The 18,558-nt window shown below is 44.3% G+C and overlaps 1 protein-coding gene across 2 annotated transcripts in view; it reads left to right on the top strand.

Annotated features, from left to right (window-relative positions):
* LOC147729619 (uncharacterized) overlaps positions 1-18,558 on the top strand; it is a 148,841-nt gene that overhangs the window by 111,157 nt on the left and 19,126 nt on the right. For both annotated transcript variants that reach the window (XM_086954498.1, XM_086954499.1), the window contains one exon: positions 644-754. In XM_086954498.1, the coding sequence (XP_086810624.1) occupies positions 644-754 (111 nt within the window). The remainder of the gene's footprint in view (positions 1-643; positions 755-18,558) is intronic.

Below are 18,558 nucleotides of genomic sequence, written 5' to 3'. Positions count from 1 at the left end.
TGAAGTATGTTAAGTGCCTTGATCACACTCTTTCTAATCGGTAGCCATTGGTAGCCATTGTGTGCTTATTCTTAAAGCGGTATATTTTGCCTCCCTTGATACACTGCTGATGGTGGACAGTGACCATCCTCATCGGAGATTGGATAATCCAGATGTTTGCATCAAATATTTCATTGTCGCACAGGGAGTTAGGTACCCTGTGTGAGCAGATAATAAGTAGTATCTGCTCCTCAGTTGGTACACTGCTTGTGTGAAACAGTGCATAGACTCACCAAATGTCCCTTGGTGCTGAGTACTGATATTGTGCAGTAGATTACATTGTCCTAGCTCATGAAGGATGTACATGCTCCTGTGTGCGCATATTGTTGAAGTAAGAGTGCAAGCCTGACAAATTGTTGCGATGTGATGTATGAACCTAGTCTCTGGTTGTATCATTTATTGTGTAGCTCTCATTTCCTATTCACATCCATTCTCAGTTTGAAGTACTGCCGTCAGGAAGAGTGACATCTATTAAGGAATACATTGCACTTTTCAGAGAGTACAATACCTTACTGGTAGGACGTGCACTATGTTCTGGATTGTGGTTGGGATTTACTTTTCCTGTGAAACATGTATTAAAAGTTTAAAAATTGTCTTATCACAGGACCTGAAGTTAACACCAGAGTTGCATCACTGGGCATTAATGAAGATGGAGAGACCTATCCAATGGAAATCCAGAACTATGGGCAGAAAGAAATCAGAAATAGTGGTGCAGGCAAGTAAACTATGCATAGCTTTTCAGTATGAATATAGCAAACACAAGGAGATGATGGATGGAGCGCTGAAACTTTTCAGACACTCACCCCCAGTCACACATCTGAGTTAAATCCATCATCGTTCTTTAGCTCACTTCACCACTCCAGTTCAGACACAGCTATATGCAAATCAGTCTTGACCCTGTGCCTCATGGGAACAGTCAAGCCCAGTATAGCAGTAACATGTGAAGGACCAGGTTTTAGAACCTAGCGGCGCCAGGGAAAATGCCCGATGCCTTCGAGTTCCCCTGCCTTGGCAAACAGAGACACGGGACGCTTCTTGATGACGTCAAAGACCAAAGTTTATTGGTTGCAACCAGGAACAGAGGTCTACGAAGCACACGGGTGGTTCGCTAGAGACTGCACAAATTCAATGAGCGGAGCATGGTCTTTTATGCCAAAAATCACATTTCAAAGGTGGCATTGGTTACATACAAACTAGCCAATCACGGGGTGACATTTCAAACATATCGCATGACGACAATCCCATTTTCCGTTGTCCAGCCCACCAGAAATGACCAAGCACATTCCAATTTCTTGTTCTATCAGGCCGGACAAACCCATCATAAAACCTCTACCCAAATCAGTGATTATGTCGTAAAGGAAGGAGCAGAAACAGATTGGAAGCAAGATAGAAAGGTGGGTGCAGTGTGCTGTAAACTTCGGCACGTCCTGCTCTTTGATCTTTATCTGACCAGCTGCTTAACAAGGAACTGGCTCAGCGAGTTCACCCTCGTTCAAGGAGACACTTCGGCCAGGTCATTCAGAAGTCTGCTAAGGTGTACGTGTCCCAAAGACTCGCTCGGCCGTAGTCATCGGCCTATGTGAGGGCAACCACACAAAATGGCTGCCGTACACAAAATGGAACCCGAAGGTTCAAACGAAATCCCTGAATACGTAGTGTTCTCATTGATCGATTAATGCGAAAACACTCGTACATAACGCACTCGTGATTTGCGGTACGCTGATACCAAAATCGTCTATTTCCGACGACCCTTATTGAAAGGGGTTCGGAACCACCGAACCTCAGACCCTCAACCTACGGAACTACAGACCCTCCTTTTGCCCTTACATAGGCAACAAACCCAAACTCATGTCAATCTGAATCTAGGTCTATCATCATCAAATCATCGATATGTTGCTGTAGCATCATCCTAGTACTTAGTACCTCTCTCTGGACAGGTCTCCTTGCACACGTAGTAGCACAAAGGCCACAAATAGCAGGAGCACACTGTATACAGAGACAGAACAGGAAAAGGATAGCTAAGACCATCCCAATGACCATCAGAATCTTCCATCCCCAAGTGGATGTCAATCCCCATAACCATCCCATCAACGACCAATCTCCTTTATCCAAATGGACAGAATCGGAGATCTTATGTAGCTTGGAAATGGCCTGGAAAACTGACGGAGCGTTGTCTGGATTAAAAACGCAGCAGCTCGATTGAATCAGTTTACATACTCCACCTCGGTCTGCTAGTATGACATCAAGAGCAACTCTATTCTGAAGTGTCATAAGTCTATCCGACTGGAGCTCAGCAGTCAAGTTACTAAGGGCACCGGCAGTTTCGACTATGGTGGAATAGTCGGTGGTAACTTTAACTGCAATTTTGAGCCGATTATAGGGTTTGGAGATGTTTTTTCAGATGAGGATAGGGCCAATAACATCCCTTCCCTTTCATATACGGAGGGAGTGGGCTGTACGATCCTAGCAACCCAGATAATGAGATTGGTATCAGTACATGGTTTGAGGGCCTACAATGGTCGTTTCCCATCAGACTCTCCAAAAGCACCAACTTTTGTCAAAAATAATTCTCACAGTCGGATTAATTATATTCTGGTATCTTTCGACATTTGGTTCTTCCTATCTGACTTTGTAATCGACTCTAGGTATGAAAGTGACCATCGGCCGCTGCACCTGTCAATAGACTATAGATTAGTCCCTAGTACTAGGATTCCGATGGATTACTGCATGTTGGATAACTTAACCACTGATGCCCCTTTAATGAGTAACGATAGGCGCTCCCTTAAATGGGCTAGCTTATTGAGTAATAAGGAGGCATTATCCAGCATTTACCTACTCCTTGCAGATATTTTTGCAAAACATCTGCTTCAACCAGTGGAGGGTAAGGCTTTTACCGACTTGCATATTGATTTTTTTAAAGCCTTAGTACCATTTGTGTCGAAAATGCCAAATAAAAAAAGGTTGCAAAAAATTAGTTCCATTGGTACTAAACCCTGGTACAATAAGGATTGTCAAAACTGCAAGGGTACACTCCTAGAGGCAATTAAGAGCAAAAACCCAGATGTAATCAGGACCCTGAGGCAAGAATATAGGAGGGTGCAGAAAAAGGCTAGAATTAACTGGGATGAGGAATGTTGGGAGAATATGCTAATAGCTGTCAAAGCGAAAGACAATGTGGGTTTCTGGAAACTAGTTGCCATCGAGAAGATTGGAGGAAGGTCACCGGATGATGTGTTCATTGATGAACAAACTTGGGTCAACCATTTCACCCATTTGTATGAAGCCCCAGTTAGTGACGTGATAGCTGTTGTTAATAGCCCATGGCTGGTACCAGCCACAAATACTACAGAGTGTAGTCTCGAGGAAACCGAGCAAGTAATTATTGCTGTGAAAAACGGTAAAGCCCCAGGCTTAGATAAAATACCTGGGGACCTGTATAAGCACGAGATCAGTGTATGGGCGCCTTACATCAACAAGCTTTTTAACATATTAGTTGCAGGTGGAAATTTACCAGATAGCTGGCAGGGAGCAGAAATTATCTTAGTTTTTAAGAAGGGAGATAGATATGATCCCTCTAACTATCGTCCCATTTGTCTCTTAGATATTCTACAAAAAATCTTTTCAAGGCACCTTTTAAATCGAATGGATTTGTGGATAGATGAGAATGAGATCTTTACAAAGTTCCAAGCAGGCTTCAGACGGAACACGAGTACAATAGATCAGGTTTTTAGGTTTTGTTGCATTTGTTGGAAATATGTTTTTTTATTAAAAGGACACATTTATGTAGCTTTTGTTGACCTTAGGGCAGCTTTTGATTTAGTTTTGCGGGATCGTTTATGGGATTGTCTGTTTGCACTGGGATTACCAACTTGTATACTCCAGCAGATTAGACGATTACATGATAATAACTTTGCCAGAGTACGCTGGGGCCCGAAAGGGGAACTAACAGAACCCGTACCTATCAGACTGGGAGTCCGCCAAGGATGTGTGTTGGCCCCCACTCTCTTTTATTTATTTGTCAACGACATTCCTGACTATTTAGATGGGTGCAACAATGATTCCCCAAAGCTGAATGGTGTGAGTGTCCCCTCACTCCTATTTGCGGACGACACAATCCTGATTTCGCAAACGCCCATTGGTCTACAAACCCTTTTAAATTCCTTCAAAATGTACTGTGATTCAAAAGGCCTAGAAATAAATATGAAAAAAACAAATGTATGTCCATAAATCTTTCAAGGGGCAATTTTTTCTAAATAGTCAAAGGCTTGAACTTGTTTCAAATTTTTCGTACCTGGGTGTCTCCCTAGATTCAAAAACCTCATGGAGAAAGCAAATCGAAAAAAGTAAAACCATTTTCAACCAGAGTACTCTACCTATTATAAAGCGTCATGGGGCAAGTCTAAGCAAGTCCATTTCGCAAGCACTAGAAGTTTTTAAATTTAAGGTTCAATCTGGTGCTTTATATGGAGCAGAAATCTGGGGTACAAATGCAGGTAAAATTTTTATGACTAGTGAAAACAACTTTTATAGAAGGTTTCTGAGATTGCCCAAACGTACTCCACTTGTACCTTTATTTATGGACTTAAACATGAAACGAACAGATCATATTGCATTACTCAGGCCACTTTTGTTTTGGGTCAGACTTTGGAGTACTCTTGAAGTTACAGATTATAAACAAGGAATTTTAGAAGTTAAGAACCTTGATGTTTATAATACAAACCCTTGGCTGAAGCATGTCAAAAATTGGTTCCATCGGATAGGCCTTGCTCACTTCTGGGACGATCCAGCGTGTTTGAGACAAAGATGCAAGATTCTGGTCAAGGCAAGATTTTGGTTTTATATAACAATAATAATAAATAATAAATCTATTTCCATTCCATAACACATAATTACCTAAATGATCATTCATGTGGATTCATTGCACGTAGCTTTCTTGATTTTAAGGACTCTCCACTTTTTGAAGATTTTTTAAATGAGAACCAACCACCCCTTGCAAAAAGCTTGTACTTAAAATTTAGATACGGTATACTCAAATCAAATTCAGTACTAGCTAGATGGGATAAGTCCACAGGGCAAACAAAAAGTGCAAATTGTACATGTTGTCAGTTAAATCAAAGAGAGGATGACAACCACATATTGTTTTTTTGTACTGTATACGATCTAGCAAGGAGAAGATGGATTAAACCCTTGTGCAAAGCTCTAGGTATACGATCATACCTGGAAGCATACAGGATCGTTAAAACAGACACCGGTCGCCTTACAGTGTTCTGTGTCAGTAGATTCCTATTGAGTGTTAGTTACACCCGCAAAAACTTGGCCCTTGATTTGTAGACATTAAATGGGTGCACTTTGCATGTAGGTTAGGTTGCCCTGATCCTGGCTGGTGGTGGTACTATTCAAAATATCTGTTTTATAGCTATTTAGTGTTAAATATAATCTTTTTTTAATTTTATTTTTTTATTATGCCTATTTTAAATTGGATGATTTTATTGTACTAATTGATGAATTGTATATTTTATGCTTCCCACTGGTATGTTGTATCCACTGTGCAAAATGTATTGTTGTTGTTTATGCATCTTTTATGGCCGAATGAGCCGAAATAAAGATTAAATGAAATGAAAAAAAATGACTATGGTGGACTCAACCACTCTCGTCAACTGGCAAATATTCCTGCTGTTAGCCATCGGTCCCCAGAACGGCAGAAAACCCTTAAAGAAACCTCCCAACTCTTGCCCTGCAGTGTCTTCCTGACTGAAGACACCTCTAGCAACTCTCGTCTTATAGTAATCTGCTGCAGCTGTAAAAGTGGGAGGCAACAGGAAGGAAACAAAACATGTGCCCGAGAAGTCAGGGGGCTTTATCGTAGCAAACAAAATAAGTACCCTTAGCGGCTAGGAATACTGGGGAAGACTGAGACGTAAATACATAAGTGTCAGTACAAACGCTCTTCCCTAGCTGAGCTCTCGGATTCTTGCCATTACCCTGCAGACAATAGCGACCCTGATGGGGCACTATCCAAATCGGTGGAGAACTCTTCGCCGCTCGCTGGTTAACACTCAGACTAACTCCATATCCAGTAACGTTCCAACCAATGTATGCTTGTGTCTCATCTCTCGGAATAGTCTCATACGAACTAATCCCTCTAATCATATCGACTATACCCTTGACCAGAGCACTATTCTTCGGGTTGTCTTTCACTGAACATTGGGGATAGACACTATGGGCATAGATAAACATTGTTCTGTAAGCCCAAATAGAACCATTTAAACTAAAAGGCAAAACCAAGTACGGAATACCTTTATCGGTCGTATGGGGCATTAGACCGCAAATCCAACAGTTCGTTGTATTCATCACTAACTGGTGTTGGTGCAAAAGTTGAATAAAGCAATTATTGGCAAATTCCAGTTGTCTAACTACCTCATGTTCAGGCAAAGGGTGAAAAGAATGAGAAGAAATAGTAGGTGGAGGTGTAGGTTGCACAGGGGGAGTAAACGTCACTTTAAAAGAAAATGTCACATAACCAATCAAAAATATCATTAAATTCAATAGCAAAAACAAACATGGTATTAAAAATCTTTTCTGTGTGATTAGCTTGCATATCTTATTCTTAAAATTCATTGTCCTTACAGGTCTCTCCAACTCGAAGAAATCCATCGTAACTAAATATGCTGCTCGCGGTGGTAGGGTGTTCTATGCTAAGGAATGCCTCTGTCAACCCAGGGCAACTCCCTTAGGCCAACCTGAACATTCGACCTAGTGTCTCAGGCTTGCACTCCAAAGACTTGGCACCGCAACCCTACAGCTGAACCCCGATGGCGGTTCAAAAAACAAAAATGAGTAGATCCTAGGTGGAGAGTTAACCTGCAAACAGAAAAATCATAAAAACTTTATTTATTTTTTATTAGTCCCACGACTCTTGGTCGTAAATTATAACGATCTTTTCCAGGCAATGTTTGATCTTTGAACAAGAGTTCAGGCTCAGTAGTGTTCAATCGATTCAAAGGAGGCACAGCTTCTTGCAAAATATCGTCACTTTCTTTCTCAGAGTTTGGGCATCGCATCGCTGAATGGCAAAAATCGCGGCACAGTTTCTGTTTCAGAGTCTGGGAGTCCATCCTGGACCCACCGGTCGTACAGTAGGGGCAATGGTGCCCGCTTGCAATGTACGCCGTGGATCCAGTGTTTCTTGCTTTGCACTCGAACTGCAGAACGTGTAGACAGGAGAACTAGATGTGGTCCTGTCCAACGCGGGCTGATCATTCTTGTTCCGCTGGAAATTTTTAGTGAGAACCCAGTCACCGGGTTTGATGGCGTGACCTGGATCCTCAGAAGCTCGTGTCAAACTTTCATGAACCTGTTGGTGTAATATACACAGTTTAGTCGTCAGTTCGTGCAAGTAATTAAGCAACACAGGATACTCAAGGTCACTAAACTTTGTTGGTCTTGGTACGCCCCAAATATTCGCCGGGCGAACAAACACAACCTCATATGGACTCAAACCCATTCGCGAATGCACAGTCATTCTTGTGGACAGGAGCGCTAAAGGCAAAGCATCTGGCCACTGTAAACCAGTGCTCGCTTGGATTTTAGCTAGCTTTAACTTTAGAGTGCACTCGACTAAACCAGCTAATTGGGGGTGATTTGCAGCGTGGAACTTCTGCCGGATTCCTAATCTCTCACAAACTCTCTTCATTACTTGACCCACAAATTCACTCCCATTGTTACTCCAGATAATTCTCGGCAATCCAAACCTAGGGAAGAATTCTTTTATTAGGACTTTCGCTGTGGACAAGGCAGTATTGTCCTTCAAAGGATAAGCTTCCACCCATCTAGAGAAGGAGCAAACAACCACCAAAACACATTTCAGGTTGTTGCACCTCTCCATGTGGATGAAATCTAGCTGCAAAGCCTCGAACGGATACGTAGGAGGAGCAAAATGACCAGCTGGTGTTAGAGTTCCCTTACTAGGATTGTACATCAAACACACCATACAGTTCTTAACCAAATTCTCGGCACATTTGGGAATTCCCGCATTCTGCCAAACCGGAGCCAACAACTTACAAATCCCTTTCACGCTGATATGTGCCATCCCATGAGCCATTGTAACAACTGGAAGCACATACGCGTCGGGCAACAACCATCTTTGATGCTCGGACAAATCAGTCCAACAACCATTCGAGTCCAATCTACCCTTACTTTCTCTCCATTCATTCAACTCTTTCTCTGTAGCTTCAGCTTGGATGGATTTCACTCTCAATCGTATCTTCACACATACTCTTCTCTGGAACCCATCTCGCCGGACCTGCAACATACATTCGGCTCATCACATTTCCCGCAGTTTCTTTCGGACTTCATCCGCAAACGCATTTCCGCGACCAACATCATCCGTATCTTTCTTATGGGCACTACATTTCACAATCGCTACTTGTAATGGAAAAGTAAGTGATTCAAGGAGTTTATTCACCAATTGCCCATGCTGAATCTTCGTTCCATGCGAAGTCAAAAACCCTTGTTCACGCCACAAACGTCCAAAGCTATGAGCCACACCAAACGCTTACTGGCTGTCAGTATACACATTCACTCGTTTTCCTTTCGCCAACACACATGCTCTCGTTAATGCAATCAATTCTGCTGCCTGCGCTGAATTATGTGGGATACGTGCAGCTTCAACAATCGTATGCAAAGTTGTAACAGCATATGCCGCAGTCGTATCACCATTCGGCAACTTAAAACACGAACCATCAACCCACAAAGTACCATCACACTCTGGAAGAGGAGTATCCCTAAGGTCTATTCTCCCTTTCGTTTCTTCCTCAGTTCTCAGAAAACAATCATGTTGTTCTTCACTATCATTATCTGTCTCAACTGAAATCGGCGACAATGTGGCTGGATTCAACGTGTTGCATCTTTTAATGTGCACATGACTCGCTAACAAGGTAAACTCGTAACCCGACAACCGAGCACTAGTAAAGTGCTGTGTCTTGGTGCGGTTCAACAAGGTATCCACTGCATGTGGAACCATTACTACTAACGTGTTGTCCATAACCAAACAAGCAGACTGTCGAATTGAAACAGCCGCTGCCGCCGTAGCTCTCAAGCAACTCGGCAACGCTCTAGCTACCGGATCTAAAGTCGTTGAAAAGTACGCACATGGGCGTTGCTTATCGCCAAACTGTTGAGTCAACACTGATAATGCACATCCCTCTCTCTCGTGGACATACAATGTGAAAGGCTTACTGTAGTCGGGAGTACCCAACACAGGAGCCGAACACAACGCATTGCGTAATTTGGAAAAGCTCTTCTGACATTCGTCAGTCCAAAGAAAAGGATTTGGAGTATCCTTAACAGTAAGAGCTATCAAAGGCTTCGCTAACAAAGAAAAATTAGGGATCCACTGTCCACAGTACGACGTAATACCCAAAAAAACATTCGTACTTCTCTCTGTGTTGTAGGAACACTCATTTTCGCAATAGCTTGAATTCTCTCTGGGGTCAGTTTCCTTCCCTCCTTCGATAAGAGGTGACCTAAGTAGGTTACTTCTTGTCGACAATATTGCAACTTGGAGAGAGAAACTTTGTGATGAAAATCAGACAAGTGGCGTAACAACGACAAAGTGGCTTCCCTACAAATCTCTTCATTGTCAGCAGCGACTAGCAAATCGTCAACATATTGAATAAGGGCAGCACCATCAGGTAAAACCAACAGATCAAGTTGTGTTTTCAAAGCTTGGCTATAGATCGATGGACTCTCGCAATAGCCTTGAGGAACGGGCTTAAAGCGGAAACTTCGTCCTCCTAAAGAGAATCCAAAGATATCTCTACTTTCCACGGAAATCGGGATGCTGAAGAAAGCATTCTTCAAGTCAATCACCGAGAACCATGTGGCTGTAGCCGGAATCAGAGTCAACAAGGCACAGGTAGAACAGGAAACTGTGGAACAACAATCTTGTTCACTTCGCGAAGATCGATCACAAACCTATATACAGGAGGCTGTGAAGAATCTGTTCTCTTCACAACAGGCAAAACGGGAATATTGCACACATTACCTCTCGTTTCCTCAATCACACCCTTTTCGATCAGATCATAAATAATCGCTAAAAGTGCTCTCTCGCCATCACTCGAGATACGGTACTGTGGAATGCGCGGTAACTTAGCATTCGCCTTCAGTGTCACAACGTATGGAGGAATCTCTAAAAGACCTACATCGTTCGGACCAACAGCCCACAACGAATCAGGTAAAGAAGACAATTCAGGTGGAAGTCTATCTTTCGATATGTACATCGGAGAGATCACTCTCTTACCCAACGTAAGATGTACTCCTGACGGAGAACAATACAACGTCGCATACAATCTCTTCAATAAATCCAATCCCAATCCCAACAGGTTCTCACCACAACCTTACGCGCCAAATGATCCAAAACTGTACAATCATCTGTATCAGGCAACTGACTACGTGATTGTCTACGCTCACAAACGGGAGACATACCCAATTGACCCAACAAAGGAGAAAAGAAACCAGAAAAAGCAGCAGTCATTCTCTGTCTAGCGGAGGGTAGAAAATGAAAGAATAAGGGAAGACGGAACAATAGTAGAAGAATCCAAAGTCGGAACAGAAGGAGTATTATAGGCAGGTGTAGGAGTAGCAGATGAAGAAGGAAGCAAAGTTGGCGGCCCCTGAGGAGGCTGCGCCAAAGGAACAGTAGCCAACGGAAGAGGAGCTGGCAGTGGAGGAATCGCAAGTGGCACAACAACTGAAGGTTGTGGAACTACAACTGGTAGTGGCGGTGCCGTAGCATTTTGTGCATAAGGAGGTGGCAAACTCAGTAGATGCGACATTAAAGGATCTTTCGCAAGATCTTTCTTTTCTTCTTGCTCTTTAAGCGGCAAAACTGGGTAACATTTATCTACCGCTAACTTCCTAACCCTGCGCATCTGTTCGCTCTCTTGCTCTTCCTCATTATCCCTATATGCTATAGGCTATAGCAGCTTGCACCATTGACAAACCCCGTTCTCGTTTATTCTTCTTCGCTAATTTAATTTCTTTCTGTTTGGCTTCTCTGCGCCATATGCGGAAAGAGTCAAACATTGGCGGCCGGGCTTTCTTCTTGAACAGTTTAACTTCGAGAATATCTAGAATCTCATTTTCGAAGCTACCATAACGGGGCCACTGTAGGACACCGTCATTCTTCGTATATTTTACCCAGATGTCATTATAACTAATGGGGCCTACACCATGCTTCACATAGAGATCATATTTGGAGTTCCATTTGGAGGAACCGGACACGAATCCTCTAACCGGGAATCCTTAGAACAACCACAACCAAATATCTTTCCAAGTCTGCTAAGACCAGGCATCTTCGCTCACTAGTCTAGCTTCAAACTACAAGGGAAATCTGAAAACGATAGTCTTGTGAATACACGAATCCCTTGGCTTTGGGGCCTGCAGGTACCAAATCAAAGCGATCCACTAAAGGATACCAAAACAAACTAAGGACTGGGAGACGCTCCACTCATACTTAACTGAAATGTCGATGGCGTCACCAGAAGACCCGTCAATCGTCTCGCTCTACAAATCGTCTACGGCTCCAAGACAGGGCGACAGTCAGGGCAGCAGTCCTTCGTAGCCGTCGGAAAGCGGGGAACCTCGCAGCAAAGACTTTCAGACCACGACGACATACAGGGGTCGATGAAGTGGCAGGCCTTCTTCCAGAATTTCCACACAAAGCTCTCCACGATCTTCGGGCTTGGACTGGTACCGCTGAAGTCGCCCCACGTTGGGCGCCAACTGAATGACCAGGTTTTAGAACCTAGCGGCGCCAGGGAAAATGCCCGATGCCTTTGAGTTCCCCTGCCTTGGCAAACAGAGACACGGGACGCTTCTTGATGACGGCAACCAGGAACAGAGGTTTACGAAGCACAATACGGGTGGTTCGCTAGAGACTGCACAAATTCAATGAGCGGAGCATGGTCTTTTATGCCAAAAATCACATTCCAAAGGTGGCATTGGTTACATACAAACTAGCCAATCACGGGGTGACATTTCAAACATATCGCATGACGACAATCCCTTTTTCTGTTGTCCAGCCCACCAGAAATGACCAAGCACATTCCAATTTCTTGTTCTATCAGGCCGGACAAACCCATCATAAAACCTCAACCCAAATCAGTGATTATGTCGTAAAGGAAGGAGCAGAAACAGATTGGAAGCAAGATAGAAAGGTGGGTGCAGTGTGCTGTAAACTTCGGCACGTCCTGCTCTTTAATCTTTATCTGACCAGCTGCTTAACAATGAACTGGCTCAGCGAGGTCAGCCTCGGGCAAGGAGTCAGTTCGGCCAGGTCATTCAGAAGTCAGCTAAGGTGTACGTGTCCCAAAGACTCGCTCGGCCGTAGTCATCGGCCTATGTGAGGGCAACCACACAAAATGGCTGCCGTACACAAGATGGAACCCGAAGGTTCAAACGAAATCCCTGAATACGTGTTCTCATTGATCGATTAATGTGAAAACACTCGTACATACCGCACTCGTGATTTGCGGTCCGCTGATACCAAAATCGCCTATTTCCGACGACCCTTATTGAACGGGTTCGGAACCACCGAACCTCAGACCCTCAACCTACGGAACTACACATGTCTCATTTATGGACTAATATCTCTTTACGTAATGTGGTTCATTAGCTATTGTTTGCATGTGCCAAAAATGTAAAGTCTAAGAGCAGTAAAACAATGTAAAACTCATCCTCAGGAACTGCAATGCTTAATATCCAGCCTGCACACCCCTCTCATGGGCTTTCACACCAGAATCAAGATGGAAGCAAAGATGTGGGCACACAAGTTGTCAAGCCTCCTTAAAATGAGATATGTACAGCCTTCTTTTCAGGAGGGGTATGTTAGATTCACTATTAAAATAATCCTGTGCCAGAAAAAGATGATGATTTGTGCAATTTATGATGACAATTTTTATTGCCTTTTGTTTGGCTGCATAATGTTTTGGAGGGAGGGGATGTGATCAGCACGGCATTCTGAAATGGTATAGGGTATATTTCTGCTATTGGTATTGCCGTGTTACGGACTGCACTGCAGAGATTACTCTTCAGACGTTCCAGGTGCCACCTTGGTTTCCGCAAGGCGCTGAGATTAGCTGACAAACAGGCTGGCTACTGAGCATCTGGGTGTGGACTGGGTTGGTAGCCAGGGTTCACAGAATTTGTGCTACACTACTTGTGGCTCTCAATATTCATTTGAAGAATATAATCTGTGGCTGCAATTCTTCAGACGGACCACCATACATGAGTATCCAACTCCTCATTTATCTAACCACATCTCTTCCACTCAATGATTGATTGATTGATTGATTGATTTGATTGATTGATTATGGGTTTTATAGAGCGCATAGCTACCCTAGGGCATCCCAGCGCTAGTGACCACTGTCCTGTGGGGTGAGGAAACATGGGGGGAGGGCTCAGGGGAAAAGTAGGGTCTTTAGTCGTTTCCTGAACCTGAGGTGATTGTGTTCCTGCCTTAGGGAGAGAGGAAGGGCATTCCATAGTCTGGGGGCGTTGTACGAGAACAAGCGACCGCCTGTTCTGGACTTCCTAATTCTGGGAACGTTTGCAAGGGAGAGGGAGTTTGATCTTAATTGTCTACTAGACTGTTGTTTTGTCACGAGTGGCCTGAGGATGGGAGGGTCTTCGTTGTGCATTATTCTATGAGCTATGCACAGGGATTTGAAGTTGACCTGTTCCTTTACTGGCAGCCAGTGCAAGCTTCTAAGGGCTGGCTTGGCCGAGTTCCTTGCTGCGGTTCCTGTGAGGATTCTGGCGGCCGCATTTTGTGCACATTGAAGTCTGTGGATTACAGAGGCTGGGGCCCCCAGATAGAGGACATTGCCATAATCCAATCTGGAGTTCACCAGCCCCTGCATTAGGAGTTTTCTAGATTGGAGGGGGAGTAGATGTAAAATCTTTCGTGCCATCTTTATAAGGCCGAAGCAGGTTCCCGCGGTTTTCCTAGCTTGAGTCCTAAAACTGAGCTCCTGGTCTAGCCATATCCCAAGGCTCTTTACTTCGGGTTTGGGGGATGGCGGGATTCCCATGCATGGTGGCCAGGGAAGGGGAGTGGGGATTTTCTTAGGGTTTCCCAGGAGGAGTATTTCTGATTTCTCCCCGTTCAGTTTTAATCAGGAATCGCACATCCACTGGTGTACCTTTTCCAGACAACTGAAAAGATTAGGGAGGGCGTTGTCTGATTGGTTGAGGGAAACGACGAGCTGGGTGTCGTCAGCATACATTATTGATGTAATGCCAAAAGGTTTGACGACATCGTCTAGTGGTTCCATGTACACATTAAAAAGTGTGGGGCTCAGGGAAGATCCCTGAGGCACCCTACACTTCAGTGCTTGAGCCTTGGAGGTGGAATACCCATCTGCTACTTGAAAAGACCTGTCTTCAAGGAAGGATGAGATCCAGGCTAAAGCGGAATCCTTCCCTCCTATCAGCCCAAGACGGTGGACAAGGTTTGCATGGTCCACCGTGTCGAAGGCGGCACTCAGGTCGAGGAGGATCACTGCCACTGATCCTCCTGCGTCCAATATGCTCCTGGCTTCTTCGACTACGGCTAACAGTGCGGTGCCGGTCCCTTGTCCTGGTCTGAAGCCTGTCTGGGACTGGCGGAGGAGGTGGTTGGTTTCAAGGAACTCAGAGATATGTTGATTTGCAACGCGCTCGGCGATTTTGCTCATAGCCGGTAGCAGTGAGATCGGTCTAAAATTAGAAGGGTCTGTGGGGTCTAGATGCTTTTTTTTTATGAGGGCCTTGACAGTGGCTTTTTTCCAGTTTGCCGGGACTGTGCCGTTTCTGAAGGAGGCGTTGATCAAGCTGGTGAGAGGGGGGGGCTATGATGGAAGCAACTAGCTTCAGTTTACTGATCGGGGCTGGATCTGATGGGGCGCCGCTTTTGACTTTGTGTAGGACGGTAAGAAACGTTTCGATGGTGATTTGGGGGAAGGAGGATAGCCTCGGGGTGTCTTGGCGGGGAGGTGGTTCAGGCGTCCTAATGGGATCGGAGCAGGCGGGAGGGAAATCAGGATTTTTTCTATTTTTTTCGAAAAGAATTCGGCCATCTGATTACATTTTGCACCGTCCAGGTCTGGTGGGGACGGTGGGTCCTGAATTTTGGTGAGGAGCTTAACTATCCGATAGGTCTCTTTTGCGGAGTTCGCCGCTGAGGCTATTTGCTCTTCGAAATGGGAGGCCTGGGCTGTTTTGAGTGCGTTTTTATAGAGCCTAATATGGATTTTATATTCAGTTTTGTCTTCTGGGTTCCAGTTCTTTCTCCATTGGCGCTCTAGCTTTTTGCCTTTTTTTCTTAGTTCGCGTAATTCGTCGGTGAACCACGGTAGTTTGGAGGATTTCCTGGCGGAGGGGAGAGTTTTGAGAGGTAGGACTGTATTAAGGGAGTCGCTAATCCATTTATGTAATTGGATTTCAGCTTTAGACGGGTCTGGGTCTACTGTGGGTAGAGTGGAGGACAGAGAGCGTTCCCATAGGATTGTGTCAAGTTTTTTCCATGGGCGTGACGGAACCTGGGGGCGAGGAATATCCACCATCTTTCCTGGAAGTTGGAGTTTAAAAGGAACCAAAAAGTGGTCCGACCAGGGAAGGGGCAGGGGAGTTTGAGCAGAAAGTTTGGAAAGGTTAGAAAAAATGGGATCCAGTAAATGTCCTTTCGTATGAGTGGGATCATTACTGAGAAGTTGTAAGTTAAGGGAAGTTAGGTCAGTTTTTAAGTCTGCGGCGAGTTTGTTGTTTTGATCATCGAAGTGGAGATTTAGGTCTCTGAGGATTGTGAAGTTGGGAGTCACACAGGCCAGAGAGGAGATGGCATCCATAAGTGAGTTTATGAAACGCCCTACCTGACCAGGGGGGCGATAGATTAGGACCCCAGATAGTGTGGTAGATGGCGGCAGGTGTAAAGAAAAAAGAACAACTCAAGGGGATGAGAGGGCCCAGTCAGACACATTAAACACATTTTATCAGAATGATCAGCAGGAAAGATTCACACTTTAGCGCGTAGGTAAAAATGCCTGTATCCCACAAAAAGCAGCTGTCAAAATCCATCTGTTGTGTCTTGGTCTGATTAAGGGAGCAGTACCCCTGTTAAAAACGAGTTGACATGAAAAAAGGATTTATAAAGCGCTCGTAGCCCGTAGGTATCAAGGCATTGCACCTAAGGTATTTGAAAGCCCTATCTGGGATCACTCAGAAAGAAAAAGGAATGAAACCACCCTAAGCTACAAAAAAAAGAGAAAGAAAAAAGGAAAGAACAACTACTGTAATTACTTCCATTAAAATGCAAGCCTGCGATGTGAAAATCCAGGTTTTTAACTGTTTTCGAAAGGCGACAAAGGAGTCAGTCTCAGCCATGTATTTCAGCAAGATGTTCCATAGTTTCGCAGTTGTCACAGGGAAGGAGTGAGCACCCCATCTTGGCTTTCAAAATTTAGGAACTACAGCTATCTTCCCAAAGTCTGATCTCAAATGCCTGGTCGACTAGTACCAATGACAAGTGGATCTGATTGCCAATGCTTCCTTATCATGAAGCGCAGGATGAAGTATGTTAAGTACCTTGATCACACTCTTTCTAATCGATAGCCATTGAACATTCTGACGACCATCTTTCACTGAAAGACAATTCTGGATGCTGAGGCGCGCACCCACATTTTGCAACGTCTGAAGTTTTTTCAGCGAGGAGCTATTCATATTCAGATACATGGCGTTACAAAATAACTGCTAGCAGCCCATTACCAGAAGAGCCCCAATTGCCTTCCGCCGCCCTGATTCACACAGGCGCCGCACGTCCCGCCCGCTGATCAGATACAATCGACGATCAGCCCTCGACTCTTGAGCGACCGCATGGACCTCAGCCACCCACGCTTCCCTGCCTGGGTATCACTCACTGACTCCATCGACAACCCTGTCCTGATGACGATCCCGACTAAAGGGGATCGAAACGCCGTCGACTCTACAGCATAAACTATATGACGCATATCACGCTTTGTGCTCCTGTTTAAATTTCTACAAACTTGTTTTAAGTGATTACAACTTGTTCTTGTGGAGCCATTATTTGATGTATATATTTGGGTTTATGCGTCGACCACGCTGTTCACTTTAGCACTTGCACCTTCACTATCACCAATTGTATATAGCACCTCGCACCAAGTGCCACTGGGTTGTCACATGATCTGTTCTGTACAGTGCTGTTTAACTGTATTGCCATGTGAAAGACCTCTCCCTATGTTCATTGGTGAATAATACTGCCTTTTTCAAAAAATTCCAGTGACTCCTTGTTCTTCCTTTGTTGTAATGCAAATTGCATACATTATTTAAATTGCCCTTCCATGATACCTGTTGGGAATTGTTTCTGCTTACACGTTACAAAAATCTAGACACAAGGTGTTCAGCGTGAAATCCATTGCTTTACAAAGTTCCTCAGGAATAAAAGGAAACTTTTTCTTGAGGACACGAATAATAAAAAAGCCGCTGCTGGTGGTGCGATTTACCTGTAGGTTGAAATCAAGAGAAGTATCCCATATTACACCAAGGTTTTTAACAGAGTCCACCAGGGAGGGGCCCACATGACTCTGTCTACCAAAACTAAGGCCGGACAGAATGCTGGGCTCCAAAAACCATCACTTCAGTCTTGTCAGAATTTGGTTTAAAGGAGTTATTTTTCATCCAGCAACTCACCTCCGTCATGCAGTGTTTAATACTTTCCACTCTTTTAGAAAGATTATCAGCGAAGGGCACAATGATTTGAGTATTGTCGGTGTATGACAGAACCTGGTAACCAAAAAATTTCACCATGGCTGCCAATGGCACAACATATAAATTAAAATAAGTGGGGCTAAGCATGGAGCTCTGCGGTACTTCACAAGGGAGACTGAAATCCTTAGCCTAAACTGACCGAAGCTAACAATCTGAAGTCTGTTAGCCAGAAAGGATTGAAGCAAATTCAAAGTCTTGTCACCCACCCCTACTTGCTGTAGCTGCCTAACCATATGTGACGGAGAGATGGTGTAAAAGTTTGCCAACCAGCTAATTAGGACTAAAACGTCAGTCCCACCCTGGTCCACCTGCATTTGCATTGCATCGGTGGCGGCAATGAGAGATGACTCCATACTATGGCCACTTCTGAATCTGGGAGATCATGGTCAGTCATAAACTTGACAATCATGTTATTCAGGTGTTTCTCAAGTATTTCTGCAGGAGTGAGCAGGCAAAAGATCGGGCGGTATTTCTTCAATTTGTCCAGATTTACATTAGGCTTTTTGGGGAGTGGGGTAACAATAGCTTTCGTCTATCCCTCGGGGAAAACGCCATGTCTCAAAACTTGATTAAAAATCTTTTCCAAGAATGCAGCCACAGGATCAGGAGCCAACTGCAGAACTTTAAGGGGCACGGGTTAATGGGAGAACCTTATTGACCTGAAGCGCTAACATAGATGGAAACGTCAACAGTTGA

The sequence above is a fragment of the Lissotriton vulgaris genome, chromosome 2_1 (assembly GCF_964263255.1).
Source record: "Lissotriton vulgaris chromosome 2_1, aLisVul1.2, whole genome shotgun sequence".
Taxonomy (NCBI): Eukaryota; Metazoa; Chordata; class Amphibia; order Caudata; family Salamandridae; genus Lissotriton; species Lissotriton vulgaris.
Note: the sequence above shows the minus strand (reverse complement) of the source record. Positions and strands in the feature narration are given on the sequence as shown.